This window comes from Mytilus trossulus, chromosome 6 (assembly GCF_036588685.1).
Source record: "Mytilus trossulus isolate FHL-02 chromosome 6, PNRI_Mtr1.1.1.hap1, whole genome shotgun sequence".
NCBI lineage: Eukaryota > Metazoa > Mollusca > Bivalvia > Mytilida > Mytilidae > Mytilus > Mytilus trossulus.
In genome coordinates this window covers 83,042,627-83,062,998 of record NC_086378.1, presented here as the reverse complement: position 1 = coordinate 83,062,998, position 20,372 = coordinate 83,042,627, and the positions used below count along the sequence as shown (strand labels likewise).

Below are 20,372 nucleotides of genomic sequence, written 5' to 3'. Positions count from 1 at the left end.
GTTAATGCACGGAAAACATTTGATTTTGTATCATATGTAGTTGTCAACATTAAACTGTCATAAATATTTGACAATTTTTGCATGATTAATGAAACTCTCACCAATGTCACGAGATTGTAACATATTTCAATCTAACTTCTCTGAGACTTAATGTCCAAATGTTTAAAAACGTGGTAATCGTATGTAGCTGACCATATCAATGATAATACATGTCAGTTCAGGAAAGAAGAGCTGACTACTGGACTGGTGATACCTTCGGGTAAGCAATACTCCACCAGAAGTTGCATCGACCTAGAGGTTGTAAATAAATTCATCATAGCTACCAGGATTAAATTTTGTAATAACGCCAGAAGCGCGTTTCGTCTGATTAAGATGCATCAGTGACGCTCGCATCCAAAAAAAACAAAAAGGTCAAATAAAGTACGAATAGCATTGAGAACCATTATTTCTAAACGTTTTGCCAAATACAGCAGATGTAGAAAAGTCTTAGTAAAATGACACCTTATGAACTTTTCATATCGGAACTCTTTTAACGTAGTGTGATTGTGTGTTGCAGACCGTATTAAATTAACTATCTGTCTATGTTGGCAGGATTTGTGAGCCTATTTTGACCTCTGTTGCATAATGGCCATCTTCAAATCATTCACCTACATCTTTCTTGCCACTAAGTTTTGGGTCATTCTGTGTAGATGGCCACACTCATCATTTTTATTTGATAACTGTTACAGCAGAAGTAATCCATTTTTTATTGCTTAATTCAAATATTTTTAATGCAAGTAACCAAAAGTATAATTTTGAGGTTTGGCTTGTTTTATAAGTAATTCATATACTGCTATTGATCACAATTACCAGCGTGCTCAATGGAAACAGTTGTTATGCTTCATCGCCATCTTAATGCATTCATTCCATTATTCCTTTGTTCACGCTTTAGACGATAATCACAAAGCGACGGGTCCTGTTCATTCAGTCTTATTGACCATAATTTGATATTCTTGCTTTTTCCATTTGTTTGTTTAGCTTTCATATATGATTTGATGTTTGAGTGTTGTATTTTATCTGATGAGCAGCCGATACATTGATTTATAATTATGATAGCTTCCACACACTGTTAGACCATGGCCACTAACAGAACAAAATCAATATGAAAATAAATAATAATTTAATAAACAACAATAATAACAAGGAATGAAATATTAATAAAAATATTAAAGTTACCCTGCGCAGAACAACGGAAATATCACATATTTTTGTCAAAATGCCGTTTCATTCTCACTCTTGTGACCATTACAATTGTTGTTAGCTCTTGAACAATATAGATGCTGACTATGATCTGAAAAATTAGAAATATTTGATGTTGATCGACCACAAATCATTCTTAACACAATGTTTCTAAACTTCTGTCCTGTTGCACAATACAAAAAGAAATTTATTGAATGATTGAGATACATCAGTAATTCCGATATTGTTCGTATTAGTACTAATTTGGCAAATTGCTTTGGATTATCCATTTCATTTCTCCAGACCACCGAAGCGATCATTACTACATTCATTGGTACCGTTGTTGCAAGAAATGTGAATGATATGGTTAATAACATAATTGTCAGTTTAAGATTTGCATCTTTTGTATTCCTACGCGTATCTACTTTCATTAATGGGCCGTTTTGTAATATATCTCTTCCTGCTGTCGCTCTCACAACCTGTCTTATTATATGTGTGTTAAAAAATAACAATATAACTAAAGGGAACAATGAATATAAAACCAAATCGATCCATGGCCAAATTCGGTCAATGAACTCAACAAATTTTGGTCCAGCATCACACCTGAGAACTGTTTTTCTGTTCATACTTTGTTCTGTAAGTTCGACAGTCCAAAACAAATGAGCATTAATGGCTAGAAAAATGAAAATCATGACAAGCACCACTTTTCGTGCTCTCTTTTGTTTACAATATCTAGAAGCTTGGAGAGGTCTACACACGACGATAAATCGTTCTATCGTTACTGCAACAATCAGCCACACAGAGTAGTGACTAATGCTGTATCCCAATACTGTTATTGTCTTGCATAAAAACATCGATTCATGCTGAATGTCAAGGCCAGTTATTTCCCCAATCCATTTCCGAAAAAGTCCTATAAATAGAACCAACGAATCTGCTATCGAAAGAACTGCCAGAAATAAAGTTGTAGACTGCCTTGTCATTGTTTTATGTCGTAAAATAAAGAATGATAAAACATTTCCGATCACTCCTAACACCAAAAGTATAGGTGGCACGTAGAGTAACATTGCTTTGTGAAGTCTAAATTCTGTGTAAGATGAAAGGTCTCTTTCAAACGTGAGCTGTTTATAAAGTAGCTGGGCATGCGCAATTAAAGCTTCATTTGATATGTTTTGATTTTGCATAAGCATTTCCAATAAAATCTGTGAAATATTGTAGTCATCATAGAAAGTGGAATCCATTTGTCTGAAAAATAAAGATAACAACAATTAAATTCCATTTCTATATAAATCATCAAATAGATATAGGAAGATGTGGTGTGAGTGCCAATGAAACAACTCTCCATGCAAATATCAATTTAAAAAGTAAACCATTATAGGTTAAAGTACGGCCTTCAACACGGAGACTTGGCTCACACCGAACAACACGCTATAAAGGGCCCCAAAATTACTAGTGTAAAACCATTCAAACGGGAAAACCAACGGTCTAATCTATATAAACAAAACGAGAAACGAGAATCACATATATATTACATAAACAAACGACAACTACTGTACATCAGATTCCTGACTTAGGACAGGTGCAAATATTTGCAGCGGGATTAAACGTTTTAATGGATCCAATTTGAAACCTTCTCCCTTTTCCTGAAACAATAGCATAACATCCCAACATAGAAAAACACACGATAAAATATCAATTGGCAGACTTAACTCAATCAAAAAACGTAAGATTACACAACAAAGTTTATTACTGGTTCTGTTTTTAATTAAGAGTGATAAATGTTTCTTTATCACTATAGATATAAGATGAGATATGAAATAAAATTAAGTATGCAGCCTGTGAGACAACTGTCCATCTAATAACCAAAATGGTATAGTTTAAGGCCACTACAGGTCAACTTAAGCATTCTAGTAAGCAAAACTCATTCTGCATACTACATGTAAGCTATAAAAGATCATAAGATCATGTCTAAGGAATAAAAAAACGACTAAGTGAAGTCCGACTTATGACACATATGAGCATGCACATCGAAGCAATCGTATGACTATTTTAGCTAGTTCTTAGTGTTGCTTGGTATAATATAAACACCCTCATCATAAAAAATTAAAAATAAATTAAAAAATGAACATAATAAATCTGCAAAAACAATATGCAAAATAGACATAATTGAATAAATGACAATACACAAAATAACAGTGACTCTACCTTCGAACTTAATCTGTTGCAGTGATCTTTACTTATTTTTCACAAATAGCCAACATGACGTCAACCATCTGAAGGTTGTGTTTTTTCCCTTAGTTTTACCACATTCACTGCAGTGGTAATTACCACAATGAATACAATCAAATAAATCTAACCTTTATTTACCATCGTAGAGTGTTTTTGTATTTCAAAATTATTGTAACCAATCACATCTGCTTTTTGACACAAACTTTCAACAATAACACTTATAATTGCAATGTTAATACCTTTTATTAATTTCTATTTATGGATGAACATTTTAGCGAGCATATATATGGTAGAACTAAATAAGGTATTTGGAAAAGTTATACGAAATTTAAAAAAGTGAGAAGTGACAAAGACATTTTTTTGTGTAATAACTTATTATCTATTCTTTTGCACCTTTGTTCTTCTTTTTTCCTTCATTTGTTTTTCAAAAGTCAGGATTTTACATATTAACCCAGTGCACAGCTCATTGGCACCTATTACTTCTTCATGTAACAATTTTGTTTATTGCCTTTGAGCTCAAGATCTACTGTTTCGTATTTGTTTTCAAACACCAGGATTTAATTCTTGTAAATAATATCTTTGAAATTAAATATCTATTTAAATGTATATTTTTAAATGAAAAGTAAAACTTAAAACACAATTAAATCTTCAGCAAAATTTGTTTATTGATATGAAAGTACTAACAACTCAAGTGAAATGAATTATTCGACATATTGTTGAAGCTGTTTATTTCAAATAATTAATAGTTCATACTTTTTATTTGATTTCAATTGCTTTTAACATTAATATATATTATATGATAATATTTTATAATTTTATATTTCTATAGATTATTCACCATGTTCAATAATAAAATGAAACAGTTTTAGAATAAAAAGAATAATGTAACATCGTTTATTTCAAAACATCATAACGTAAATTTGTCGACTGTAACCAGCTGTAAACAAACAATGAGCTAAACAATGCACGAGGGTTTGATTTTTTTTATATTCTCGAACACGAGTTGGACTTTGTAAAAACATTTTACAACGAGTGATAGCAAGATGTTAAATATCGCCAAATAAAAGTGACAATCCTTGGTAAACTCAATGCATACACTATATACTCGTATCCAGTATTCTCTATGACGGTATGAACATAATCATCTAGAACAATATGTTTTAAAGTATTGTTGATATTCTAGCATCTATAGTGGTCAACGGAATTTACTCATTATTTACATATTATATCAAAACTATATGATAAGATCATAGAAAGAAGCCAAATAATCACACTTTCAGTTACAAAAATGTATGAACAGACAAAACTTAACTATGCGTAGCATGAGAGTAAACTGAATAACTCAGTAACAGAAAACCTCGCAAGACAGGGAAAAACCCACCCAGTAATGTGGTTGAATGAATACCTGTGTCAGAATTCATTAAACAAGTTGTCTGAAGACAAATACTCAGACGTATTGAGTTTTGGAAAAAAACCAGCAAAATATATTATATGTATTCATAATTTCAATTGAGCTTGAATGATGCTCTGAAAGCGGCTGGCAAGAAAGAAGTATTTTGGAAGACATTTCCATTAGCAAAGTCTTCATGTGTCTTATATCTCGTGGTGTAAACTAATAAGCCTACTACAACACACCAGCGATATTGCAATTCCATGACCGAACTAAATTAACCTCCATTTGCATATATTTTTTGCCCTGTGATTTATTATTCGTATTGTTATCTGATAAATTCATACTGGTTATATCAAATATGAGCATCAACAATAATTAATTCGCAAAACATGTGTGAAATATGTAAAAACAGAGCCAACATAGATATAATGAAGAACTGAAAAATAATCAATTAACAATCGTATCAGTATGCTCAAAACAATATCATGGTTTCTTCACAAATTAAAATAGCAATACCAGTCAAAACCAGATAAAGTCTAGAAAATAATCATCATGAACAGTTGTTTAAAAGTGAATAACAAACATGTTGAGAATTCCAACAGCGAAACATGATGAAAGGATCTTTAAAATAGTCAACAAACAATAAAGCATCACACAAACTGACAACACAGTTTTTACAGAAGGTGGACAATAAAACATGATACTGAGGTTGAGCAGCTGTACTTAAAGCATGGATCGTAATGGCGTGTTTCCGAAAGGGTACCTTATCCTACCTCGTAGTTTCATCTTTTTTATAATCTTTGGATTTCAAATATTTTGGACACGAGCATCACTGAAGAGACATGTATTGAAGAAAAGCGCATCTGGTGCAAGAAAATCAGTACCGTTCATTTTTTTTCAATTTGTCAAATAAGAATACAAAGAATTAAGAGATATCGTATTATTAACAATGAGACAACTATAGCTAACTTATTCACCATAAGTGTTTAAATAAAACAGAGGAAATAAGGTTGATTTTACTTTTTTATGTTTCATTGATTTATTTAGAAGCCACATTATAATTCTTCTTTATAATGTGATGATAAATGTGGTGTTATTAAATAGTTGTTTTATGATTATCCTGTACTATATTCATTAAGTCTTATTTGGGTCTCGGAAATATGTATCGGTTTGATACTGTTAGTTTGGTGCCATTACACGATTTAGTGTCTTAGATGCGGTACATCTTAAATTGCGAACACAAACATTTGTTTTATTTTCGGAATACGCATTTTAAGAAATAATTATTGCTCTGGATATTCACCCGTTCTACGAGTAATAGTTGTATACAAAAAGAACTTATGTTAACAAGAGTTAAACTAACATCAACAGTTTTGAAATTAAAACATTTCTCGTAATAGCGCTGATACCTACACCAACCAAATAAACCGGAAGTTCAAATCATATATTATAATACCTGGGTTTTTTTCCTATAATATACCTGTATCTATGACCTGTTTCAGACAAATTGAATTATGATAATCGGACTATTGATAATGTATATTAGGTCATCGGTTAATAAATATCAATATATAAATACTTTCGCAGAGGAAATCAGAATTAAAAAATAAAATGTTAACGCAAATGATATATCTTAAAATAAACAGTACGTGCAAAAAAAAGATGTGGTATGATTGCCAATGAGACAACTATCTACAAAAGACAAAAATGACACAGACATTAACAATTATAGGTCACCGTACGGCCTTCAACAATGAGCAAAGCCCATACCGCATATAGTCAGCTATAAAAGGCCCCGATAGGACAATGTAAAACAATTCAAACGAGAAAACTAACGGCCTTATTTATGTAAAAAAGAAAAACAAATATGTAACACATAAACAAACGACAACCACTGAATAACAGGCTCCTGACTTCGGACAGGCACATACATAAATAATGTGGCGGGGTTAAACATGTTAGCGGGATCCCACCCCTCCCCCCTAACCTGGGACAGTGGTATAACAGTACAACATAAGAATTACATACCCAATTTTGATTCCATAACAATACATAATTCGTAAATACATACCGATAGAGAGTATCTGCGATATCATTTCAAGATACTAAGTTAAATCATTAATATGCATGATTTTAAATCTACGTCATCGAATTATCGATTTAAAAAGAAAATCAAATATTTTCATACGATTTTGCATTAAGATAACCATTTGGCACTGTTAATCAATCTAAACATGTTATATATTCACAAAACAACACAACAAAGGCTTTTATTTTCACAACCAACGAATTCATATCATTGAAATTGTTCTCCTTTGTGTTGTGTTTTATTGTAAAAATCATTCATATAACAATTGGAATTCATAATGTTTTGATCTCATTGTCACTGATGTGTCATGTCGTGAGTAAAAAAAGTATAAGATGAAATGACATGCACAATGAGGAATTCATTGCTTTATTTGTGTCGTACACAATCCTAAAATTATATAAAAAAAATATGAAATAAAAATAATGTTATAACTTTAATATTAAAGGTGAAAAACACCTTTTTTTATAATATACTCTAGATCTTAATCATTAACAAATATTAGATGTTCTTATTGTAATGAATCCATCAAATATCGAAAAGATTAAAACTTTTGAGTATGAACAACAATTGAAATACCCAATTGAAACAACGTTTTTGAAAAAGTCCTCTTAAAAAGAAACGGACAAGGTAAAACTATACAAATATCGAACAACATAAAAAAAAGAGAGACAAACTATAGTTGGATTACCTTAAATTCTGCATTTTCCTGACTTAAAACATCATTTAAAAAAATTCATGAAGCTGATTCTATCGTGACATGTCTCGCCTCAGATTTTACAATAAACAAGTACTTTTAAGAAATAATTGCAATTTCATTCATAAGGAGTGGTCAGAAGACGCCAACATATAATTAACACGTAACATTTATTAATAAATATCAACTTTATTGAAATAAGACAATCTGGTATAATTGCCAATTCGACAACTAAACATCAGAGACAAAATGACGTAGAAATAAGTATCTATAGGTCAACGTATGGCCTTTTGACAATAAGTATCTATAGGTCAACGTATGGCCTTTTGGCAATAAGTATAACCCATACCGCATAGCAAGATACACTAATAGAGAGATTAGATAAGTTCGTCGAAAAATTTCATCATGAATCTATTTTTTTGTATGCTAGCAAAGGACAACACTATTTTAATTATTTAAATCATAAGCCAAAACGAATACTCAATGTATTTTCAGTACTCGACGTTTTTCTGATAATACATATTCCAAATACCTAAAAGGGAAATATGAATAGAAGGAAAGCGTTCCTAAATTAACTTACTATAGGGAGTTTGAACTATATAATATAGAAAGTACCAAAATATCACAATTATAAAAGAGACGAAAGATACAAGAGGGACATTTAAACTCATAAGTCGAAAAAAAACTTACAACACCTTGGCTAAAATTAAGCAGAGACAAACAATAGAACACAAACAAACTAAACTTAGCAGCAGGAACCCCATCAAAATTGGTGTGAAAATTAAATGTAACGTATGTTTAAATCTCACTCCCCTGTCACTCTAGATCTACATAATATATATTTTTGCGTAAATACCCTGAGGGGTTGACCACTATATATTTATGAATTGTGGTAGCTTCTATGTACCATTTTGATACCTTCGGATACAAGATTCTCTCCAAAACTTTCGATAATTTATACAGCCAGGTTTCTATAGCTATGGAAAGGCTACCGCATGCCATTAAATAGTTCCATTTTTAGATCGGTAAGTAAAGAAATAAAGAATAGGTTACAATTGTTTACGAAAATGTGGATGCTTATTAAGGAATAACAGTACTGTAGTTGAAGAGTTGCCACCGTCAATTGTAGATTTGACGGTCGCAGATGTTGTTTTACTGGCGACGCGTAGCGGAGACAGTAAAACGGAGATTTGCGACCGTCAAAAAAAAATTGACGGTGGCAACTCTTCAACTACAGTACTGTTATTCCGATTCTAATGCATTACAAAAAAAAATACGATAAAACTTGAACAAATGTCTAAATTTGTCAAATAAAAAAAAATCCGCGAAACTTCATGAATGATTTTGGCGCATAGACGTCATGGCTAAACGTGACGTCATGCAATGAAAACTCACAAACCGGAGGTTATTACGTTACTTGTACGCTTCAAATTCGGATAAAAGTACATTAAATCAGCGAATTCGAGGTAGGTGTTGTTTTATTTTCGATTATATAGTAGTAATCGAACATTTGTTGATTCATCAATTCAAAATGGCGGGTCCCTCCTTAGTTACGCCTGGTCAACTGTGGATTTGACGGCAACTTTTAGCCAATGAAAAACATTGTTACATCCAAATTGTATTAGAATTATGTATAATGCATGCTTTGGGAAGGTCCATGAATGTATACACATTGTGCATATTGTATTTGATACAGGGTGATAATATACGTTGTATCAATAAACCTTGAAATAGTTTATTAATACACAATGTCTAAGAATAAACTGATTATTTATGAACACTTATCACGTAATACTGCGTTTTTCAATCAAAGTCTCGGAAAATTTCGAAAATCATGAATAAAGTTAACAAAACGATATTTCTGTTATAAACATTCACCTGAAACACAGTGGTAGGAAAGCACAATTATAATGAAACAAAGTGATTATTCTGTCAAAAATATTCAATTTCATTTGTAAACACTACTAGATCAAGTGAAATTTCATAAATATTATTATATTTATAAAATTATATGCAACATATGAGCACCAGTGAGCAGGGATGCGTACACAAACGCTCAAATAATATCTTAATTAAAACAGTAGTGAATGCAAAAAAACGGGCATGCTTTCAATTCATAAGGATTTAAAATCCTAATTTAACTTGAATCTCACGAAAAACGTACATGTAGATTATATTTTCCGATACTCATAACAAATTGAATTACTGTGTTAATTGTTGTATACTGTTTTAGTATTGATTTATAAGTCTCGGTTTATAATTTGTATAATAGAATATTTATATAATGGAAAGTTAGATATAAGGATGTACTTGATGAGGGTTTGTGAAATTAAAAAAAAAATCAAGAATTTAAAATTAATACTATAAAGTCAGGGGCGTCACGTAAACAAGTTATTTTCTTTAATTACTTATATAAGTAATTTTTGTTTTTAAAAATAATAAATTACTTAAGGTGGTACCCAACACTTTCACTGAAACTTATTTGGCTCGTTTAATTTTCAAAAAAATATTTTAAAAGGTATGTACTTTCACCTTTTAACAAAAATATATAAATTTCAAAAATTTTGAACCAACCATTTTATCAGAAAAATTACACTGGTTATATAGCAGTTTGACAAACACTTATTTTGATAACTGAGGAGCTTACAATTCACTTAACAACACAATGTAATTAAAACGTTAAGCTGACTTTACAGAGTTACCTCCCTGTAGTGTCAGGTACCACCTTAATAGAGTTATTTTAATTTTCAATAGAAACATAGACTAAATGTAATTTCATGATTTAAACAAAATTTTATATCATAAAATAAAGAATATACCAGATATGAGAGGAGTATAGAGATAAAGGGTTACTTTAAAAATAATGACAAAAATATCACTTGAATAAGTTATTCTATACATTTTTGAAAAAAATAGCAATTACACTTATCTAAGGCACATATGTAATTGATTTAGGTTACAAATTATAAATAACTTCAGGTCTTAATTAATTCACAAGTATCTATCTATTTATATCAGTCTACCTTCAAGATTTTAGAGGAAAAAGATAATTTTATAGTCCCAAGAGACCAATCTTTGACCCTGACGCGTTTTATATATCAAGGGAAAAATAACCAGATGACTGTGAAAATTATTTAAAGCTAGTAAAATCTGTATTATTGGACACCTATAAAAATAATATTCAAAAAAATAACTTATATAAGTTATATTTAAATTAGCCTCGTTTACAACATTATTTGTATAGGTAATTTTAATTGTTACTTGTTTAAGTAATGCCCCTGACTGATAAATCAGAAGATAGAGCATTTGTTAAGGAACAAAATAAGCTTAAAATATTGATAGGTCATTGAGCTCCTGTTCGAGATATATGGTTTTTTTTTTAATAGGGCGGGAGAAAGCTGACTCGGACTTTTACCTTATATTTGCATTGGTATTTTTTGGGTCTCAGATAGAAAAAATAATAAAAAATCTGCTTACATTTCGGCAAATGACCCTATTAAGTCTTGTATGAAAAGATAAGTTGGTGTTATTTGGCAAAATATTTTCATTGCATTGTGTGAAAAAAAGGAGGACGGACATTTGACACAAATTCCAAAACCTCACCTAAATGCACCCGAAACAAGAATGCGTCCAAAGTACTCGGATATCCCACTCGCATAATCATTTTCCATCTTCAATGGACCGTGAAATTGGGTATATAAAATATAATTTTGCATTGAAAGTAGAAAGATCAGAAAATAGCGAACATGTGTACTACGTTACAAGTTGATTGGACTTTAACTTTATCAAAAACTACCTTGACCAAAAACTTTATCTTGAAGCGGGACAAACGAACAGACGAACGGACAGAGAAACTGACAGACGAACGCACAGAAGGACGGGCCCACAGACCAGAACACATAATGCTCCTCTTATATCGTAGGTTTGGCATAAAAAGAGGTTTATTTGATAAAATGGGTGACTGCTCGATTAAAGACTTTGACATTTTCTAAATGCTTAAATATTTTACTGCAGAAATAGACTCACTTATTTGTATATGACAAAACCTTTGTTTATATATATTTTGTGTCCTTATTTCCTTTTAACTCCGTACTTTATATTGTTGTATTCGAGCATCACTGATACGTCTTTTGAGAGAAAACAAATCCTGGTTAAAAACTAAAACCGAGGAAAACAGTGAAACAACAGAAATACTGAAGTTCAAAACTAAACAAACGACAATGCAACACACAGAAACGAACTGTAAGATAACAACTGCCATTTTCCTGACTTGGTACAGGACCTTTTGAGACAAAAAAATGATGGTTTGAACATGATTTTGTGACTAGCCAAACTTCGCCATGTTGTCCTTTAGAATATATGTTGCTTTTAAAAGTAAATTCAGGAAATCTTTAAGTAGTGGGATGTTTTATTAGACCAAACTAATTGTCAGTATATTACATGTCTCAATGAACCTGGAGTGTTAATTTGAATAGAAATATACGAAACATTCTAATAAGTTGCATGCCAAAGTGTTTCACTTCAAAGGAAATTGAACTTTAAATGTGTATATACAACATCTACCATTAGAACTAAAAGGCTAAATAACGAGTATAAGGATAATTAAAGGCAAAAAAATAAATGGATTCAGATAATAAAGCAAACTGTGAGCTTTAAATCATTTTGTGATAGGTTTGTGAAATTTGCAATTGACCTCCGGTTTGCAGAAACTGGGATTAGCATTAGATAAAAAAAAACTGATGTACACACCAAACGTACTATCAATAAAAATGTCAAGTCATAAAAGTCCAAAATTGTAGCTGTACAAAAATGTGAATATATACACGTTTCTATTCACGACTATCAAACATTGCTTACAAAAGACTTAGATGAATCGACACACAATAACATACTATCAATATTGCCTCGACATAGTCTATCTGTACAAACAAACAACAATCAATCAATCATACTATCAACAAAAATTTTGTTCACACATTGTCGTCAATAAAACGGAATTTTAGAAGACTGTCATTCAAGTGAGAGGGTTACCTTTCTATACAACTAAAACTTTAATACACCATTTCCTTATGCATTTATTCATAAGAAAATGTCTGTACCAAGTCATATGACAGTTGTTCTCCATTCGTTTGATATGTTTAAGCTTTTGATTTTTTCATTTAATTATGAAATTTCTGTTTCGAATTTTCGTCGAAGTGTGGTATTTTTGTTGATTTACTTTTATTTTATATCATCATTGTCTAATTTTATCCACAGTTAATTATTTCAAATCAAAAGCAAACAAAAGTTCGGCAACAATTTTCACGTATGTCTTATCTCACTTTTAAAAGTGTGTCAGTGAATCCATTTTTCAAATGATTTAATGATAAAACTTGAGTTATGTTGAATAATTCGATTGCGTATGGCTTGAATGACATGAGCCAAACTCAAAAACGGGTGGTTTATCAAGGTTCATTACTATACAGGTACCATTCTGGTTATAGACAAGAACAAAGACAGCGACTCTCGTATTCATCTCACACGTTAATTGTACCAAAAAATGATCAGCATCACGGCATTTGCAATGCGTTGTTAAACAATCTACATTATTAATTATTATATTTGCACTGGGTGTTTTATGTTTAAGTAACAGAGATGGAAAGGTTACAGAGATGGAAAGGTTTACCCTTCCGAAGAATTTCACGTTTTATGTGGTTAGGGTTTCTCAGTCTATAGTTTATGTTTAGTGTTTTTTCACTGCCATGTTTTATTGTATGGACATAGTGATTTAATTAAATTGTGACATAGACATCGTTTTTATTTGTATCAAATCATCAACGTGTAAGTTTTCGTTCCGTTTTTTAGTGCGGTCGACATAATAAATAAAAATGTAATATCAGTTTACAGTAACAAGTCCAGATTGAAAGCAGATACATTTTGTGAAGACAGGGGAAGCCATTCCCTTACTTAAAATTTTCAATAGGTTTTTAAAATAACATTAACTGTACTAATTTTTCGCATTTCGTCAATAACTGTCTCATCAGTGATGCTCGAGGTTAATTTTTTAAAAGTAAAAGCTTATTATAAAGATGAAGAGCTATAATTCAAAACAAATTTCAAAATGCATGTAAATCAAACTTTACAAGTAATACGACAAACAATCAATATTACATCATTCCTCTTATTAACTACATTGTGAAAACAAATAAGTTTTTATATGTTGATATTTTTGTCATATTTTAATACTCCTCACTGAAAGTTCCTCGTCGTTTAACTTGAAACTTCAAATCTTGTGAAGCACCTAACTTTGTGAAGTTTGTACTGTGAAATGTCTATCTTTTAAATATGATGATTAAACTCTCTGTCTTTTCCATTCTGCCAAGCTTGTTATCTGTATCTTTTTTTATTCGAGCTTGTTGCTCACAAGGAAGCTATTAAATCAAGAGTACCAAATGGTGAAAGTTGAAATCATCTTTTCGTTAATTGTACGGACACCATCACCAGTCATTGAATAACCGTTTCACAAATGATATGGGATATGTTTCTTACGTCGTAACTACAGTCCCCTTCCCTTTCATAAATGTGAACTACCGAATTAGATATAGGAAGATATGGTGTAAGTTCCAATGAGACAATTCTCCATTCAAATAACAATTTATAAAAGTAAACCATTATAGGTCAATGAACGGCCTTTAACACGGAGCCTTGGCTCACATCGAACTAAAAGCTATAAAGGGCTCTAAAATTACTAGTGTGAAACCATTCAAAAGGGAAAACCAACGGTCTAACTTATATAAAAAACGAGAAACGAGAAACACGTTTATGATAACATAAACAAACGACAACTACAGACTCTGTACATCAGATTACTGATAGACTATTTACCGGATTTTTTTTTATTCCATAAGCGAACACGACGGGTGCCACATGTTGAGCAGGATTTTCTGACCCTTCCGGAGTACCTGAGCTCATCCCTTATTTTTGGTGGGGTTCGTGTTGTTTATTCTTTAGTTTACTATGTTGTGTTATGTGTACTAATGTTTGTTTGATGGTCTTTTTCATTTTTAGCCATGGCGTTGTCAGTTTATTGTCGATTTAAGAGTTTGACTCTCCCTCTGGTATCTTTCGTCCCTCTTTTACTAATGTGTCTCGTGTAGAGAAAACGCACGCCTGGCGTACTAAATTAAAAGTTTGAGAACAACGTTATGTTTTTATTTTGTTAGTTAGTTTTGGCTTTGAATTAGCTTATTGAAACTGCGACTACTCTTATTTCGGTGCTTTGTGGTTTTACGGAAGTTGTTGTTGTAGTCGTTCCTCAAACCAATATTTTGGGCAATTCAATTGCAACTGAAGTTTACAGTTTGTTCTTATGATGTGACACTTCTGTCCTAGGTAAGAAGAGGGTTAATGTTGAGGGCTCACAACCATTTTATACCAGTCACACTCTTGGAGCCTGTAGTTCAGAGGTTGTCGGTGGTCATGTCTGACTATCATATTTTTTTTTCATTAATTGATATTTCATAAATTAGACCGTGATTTTACACTTTGCATATCGGAGCATTTGATAACCGACTTTACGCTATGAATTATTCATTGTTGAGTGCCAAACGACTGACTTTAATTGCTTCAACCCACTTTATTTAAACACAAGTTTGGGAATCATATCGTATCTTCTTACTTTTATACTAGTATCTTTGATGAGTAAAAACGTATTGTCAATAGATAAATATCTATCAGTGTACACTGTTTCTCATTTTTTCCCTCATTAGTAACTGTTCTATGCTTATAAAGTATATATCAATGCCAAGGGATTCATCATGTTCATTAGCTTAGTTTCTATATTCAGGAAGTCAGCATTCAAGTTGTATAATAAATTGATTAATGTTTATAATTTTCATACAATGCTTGCAATCATTTTCTCTAATTAATGTTTTTCTACAAACCTTCTTTTTCACATTATAAAACATTTAGCTTATCGAAAATTTGTTTTAGTGTTAGTATTTCAAGTGTTCTTTTGTACTATTAAGGGGTGATGGTATAAAAACATAGAAATCATTTATGATTAATTAAACTAACATGAGTTTTTATTGGATTATAATTTCTTAGTGTTGCTACCAAATTCATTGGCATGGAATTTTTAAACATTTATATTTGCTTTATATATCTATGTTTGTATATACGCTTAGGTACAACAAAATAATTCAGAAATGATAATCTCCTCTTCAATGATACATTTTCATTTATTACACGTGTACCGACATTTTTAAGTCAATAAATGTTGAAATTCTTGTCCAATTATCATTGTATGTATCTTTTCATTCAATATAATAATCTAGCTGATAAGTACTGATTTTATGTATGCATCTGTGTCGTTAATTTTAATCCCAATTCCAAATAATCATTTCAAAGATATGGGAATGATTTAATAGCAATGTTCTGTGTCTGATGTATTTAAATCAAACGGCCTTCAACACGGAGCCTTGTCGCCCTCCGAACAGAAAGTTATGAAGGGCCCACAAAATAAAGTACTAATTTAAAACGAACGAATCGGTAGAACTAACGGTCTTATCCATATAAAAACCAAGAAACGAGAAACACTTATGAACCATATCATCAAAGACACTTACTGAACATCAGGACAGGAGCATACAATTGCAGCGAGTTTAAACGTTTAAATAGTAATAAATCCTTACCCTTATCTAAAACACTAGTGTAATATCACAACCTAGAAAGAATAAAAAAGAAGATGTGGTATGATTGTCAATGAGACAACTATCCACAAAAGACCAAAATGACACAAACATTAACAATTATAGGTCACCGTACGGCCTTCAACAATGAGCAAAGCTCATACCGCATATAGTCAGCTATAAAAGGCCCCGATAAGACAACGTAAAACAATTAAAGACACATTATAACATATCAATCAGAAGACGAAGTAACACAAATGAACATACACAGAACGAATAAATTTTATCTACGATACAATGTAAATACAAAATAATAATAATAAGAGATGCATAACAAAAGCAAAGTAGTTTACCGCTGTGAAATTTTAAACAATTTCAGAAAAAAACATCAATCTTAAAAAATATAGATAGATTGAAGAAAACTTCTTTTGATTTTGAATATTTTCTGCTGTCATTTCAGCTTTTTCCATAGACATTAACTGTACTATTTAAGTAAGTGTTACATGTTGCACAAGAACTTCATAATGTTTTTGATATATTCACTGTAAACTTCACTCAACTGTTGCAGGAGTTGAAAAGAATGTGCAATTATTTCTTTTTATTATCCGTTTATTTTATTCCAGAGTTATGGGATGTTAGATTTGAGGTTATTCAATTTTCTTATATCACACATTAGCTCTTGTATTTTTCGTTCACATCTCATTAAACTTTACACTGTCTTTGGGATCGATGAACGTAGATATTAAAAAAAGTAAAGTAACAAAAATACAGAACTCTGAGGAAAATTCAAAACGGAAAGCCCGTTATCAAATGGCTAAAAGAAAGAGCTCAAACACATCAAACGAAAGGACAACACATGTCATATTCCTAACTTAATATAGGCATATTTCTTATGTAGAAAATGCTGGTTTAAACCGGTTTATATAGCTAGCTTAGCCTCTAACTTGAATAACAGTCGCAGACAATTCTTGAGATAGTAGATTTAGAACGTTTGCACTTTTATTATGGCGATTTTTATAATTGTTATAGTACTTTTGAAAGGCAACAGAAGTATACTGCTGTTTGAAATTACCACACAACAAAAACACAACACTACAAAGAAATACAATCATATCAGTAAGCGAAAAATGTTATGTCAACAATATTTGATATGATGATATTCGACCGATTAACAAATTACGTTGCTGTCAAACGTTATACCAATTATCCTTCGGCATGAAAAAGAGCAATAACGGTTTCGTTCTTCAGAAAAATAATCTTTATTGCATATTGAATGTGATTGCAAAAAGAGATATTGATATATATTACAGTCGTTTCATAATATAAGGTTCAACTGGGTGGTACATGTCATATGAATACAAACATATCAGCAATCATAGCTTGTGATAAACCTTAATCTCATTTTTTCAATTACTGCAATGATGGTAACTAGGGTGCACAAAAAATTATTATTTTAAAATGCAGTTTATTTAATTAAGCATGTGCTATAACTTTAAAAAGGACCAAGTTTATAAAAAACAGATGGGTTTTTGCGATTTACACCTCCCTCCCTTTTCTCTCAGCATATGGTTATAGCCTTTAACATTTATGTTGGATTATAACTAGCAAAGAAGGAGCTTGTTCGTGTTAATTGCCAAAAACGTTATCTTAAACTCGAAGGTATATTTCGGAGGGTTTTGTTATTGAACTCAACATATTTATCCGTTAATAGGATAAGTATAATACGAGTTTTTTTTTAGTAATTCAGAATATGATAAGCTGTTATAAATTATATCAATGACGTCATTTCAAAGTTTGAATTAACGCCGAATAGACTGGGTGATAGAAGCATGTTCCTACAATGCATCATTGATTTATAGTAGCAGCGAGTAGATATTTACAAGATACATTTTATAATGCAATAATCTTAAGGTATCAGTTGTCAAGAATGTTAAAAACTTGACTGTATTAACCATCATCATAGAATCATTGAGAATAGTCATGATGTTTTCAACTTGACTGTATGTACCATCATCATATAATCATTGAGAATAGTGATGATACAACTGGACTATATTAACCATCATCGTAACATCATTGAGAATATTCATGATACAATTAAGAAAAGTAATTCGACACATGAAATACCTTTTTAGACATTGATCCGATTCAAAGGCTTTATAAATAAACTCATCAAATATACCAGAATTAAAATTTTGTATTAATAACGCCAGACGCGCGTTTCGTCTACACAAGATTCTTCAGTCATGCTCGAATTCAAAAAAAAAAAATAGGCTAAATATAGCACAAAGCTGAAGAGCATTTAGGATAAAAATTCCTAAACGTTTTGCCAAAAACAAAATTATACTATCTCCTTTTGAAAATGATTGCTTCAAATGTCGTCAATATGTTCAGACAACCAGTTTGCTAAGTGTTCATACCTTAACATAAGTTGTACTACATAGAAACCAGGTATATCATGAATTGTTATTTAAATCATTAAAAATTCAATAGATAATACAAATAACATATCCTTGAATAATAATAATAATGAATCTCTTCCATTACACTATTTTTGGTTGCATGCATAGAAGCAATTCATTTTTTTTCGTTACAACCGATAAAATGTTAACATTATCAATTATCGTTCGGTTCAAATTTATCGGAGATGTAGTAAGTTTATCGCTTTTTATCAAGTTCCAACATTACCTTTTTCGAGAACATTAATACAATAATTGCGATTTTGTTTTGTCATTTATGAAATTCGATTAGGAAGTCCATGCAATTTGTTTTTTAAGCCCCTAATCACCGCGTGCTACATTTTGTTCTCATTAAGCTAGTTTCTAAAAAAAATGTTACCTATTCAATTAACAACTTATAAAAATAAAACTTCCAAAGATTTGGTTATCCACATGTTGATGGTGACATGGGTATATTCAATCTTAAAACAAATGGTAAAAATATTCTCTTGATTTTTGTAAATCTAAGGGCAGTACACACTTTTTTGAATGTGTGCTTACTGCACCTTTCATTAGTTTCCGGCAAGTAATTTCATTGTTGTAAATTTGTCTTACCTGTCGAAATCATTATTTTGTAACTTTCTTCCCTCCTCATTCATAAATAATTCCGCCATATCTAAATATAGTTATTGGATTTTTACCTAAATTAAAAACAAATTATTTTGCATGTTTGTTTCGGATTACTGAAACGATTATAAAGTTAACCTATTATATGAAATATAATTTTCATCAATATAACAAGTTTTATCATTATTTATTATTACTATTATCATGATTATTGTTTTTGATATTATAATTAAATTTCTTTTTCATCATAATTATCATTATTAATATTATTTTTAAATATTTGCTTTCTCTTTATTATTGAAATCAGTAATATCATTATCATTAAATATATTTTTATCATTGTTATTGATATAAGTAAAATTTTACATTTTTACTATGTTTAAATTAATTATCGGTAAAATATGTTCAATTGCATAATACTTACATATTTAAAAGCATGAAGCGATACCTAAACATTCTCTTCATAATTATCCTATGTCCATGTGTTAATGACATTCGATATGTCAATACAATTATGTCAGATGTCATGAATGGCTAATTTGACGTCATTGATAAATCTATGGTTACTGAATCTAGGCATCTATTTCAATATCATAATTTGATTTTTAGTTTTAGTATTTACATATATATATCATTAATATATAACTTTTGATACCATGTTCCAAATTACATGTTATTCCATCTTTATATCTTAATTACAATTTAAGTATATTGAGACTCTCAGCAATTTATAACTTGAAATATTGTATAGATACTCTTCCATCTAGAAATCCGCGTGTTAACCTCTAGATGACCTTTCTTTTTTTTGTCATATAATTTCATATTGTTCATCAAACTGCCTTGCAATAGACCTTATAAATTAAATTTAAAAATTCAGCATTTCAAAATAAAACCGCTCATATATTATATTAAATTTTGAATTACGGATGCTCCTTCTGAACAAATACAAAATACGTTGTATCTTCTTGATCTTTATATGTGTTCTATCCATATTCTTAAAATGGAAACGAATACAGTG

The 20,372-nt window shown here is 30.7% G+C and overlaps 1 protein-coding gene across 2 annotated transcripts; it reads right to left on the bottom strand.

Annotated features, from left to right (window-relative positions):
* Nucleotides 1-1,220: 1,220 nt before the first annotated feature.
* Nucleotides 1,221-19,848, bottom strand: LOC134723813 (probable G-protein coupled receptor 139). Of its 2 annotated transcripts, XM_063587361.1 has the most exons (3): nucleotides 19,779-19,848; nucleotides 19,343-19,428; nucleotides 1,221-2,460 (listed from the first exon to the last, which is right to left on the bottom strand). In XM_063587361.1, exons 2-3 carry the CDS (start codon nucleotides 19,399-19,401, stop codon nucleotides 1,251-1,253), a joined length of 1,269 nt encoding a protein of 422 aa, XP_063443431.1. In that variant the 5' UTR covers nucleotides 19,402-19,428; nucleotides 19,779-19,848; the 3' UTR covers nucleotides 1,221-1,250. The 2 variants fall into 2 exon arrangements, with proteins under 2 accessions (XP_063443431.1, XP_063443432.1); XM_063587362.1 differs by lacking the exons at nucleotides 19,343-19,428; nucleotides 19,779-19,848 and adding an exon at nucleotides 6,866-6,903.
* Between the last annotated feature and the right edge of the window lie 524 nt (nucleotides 19,849-20,372).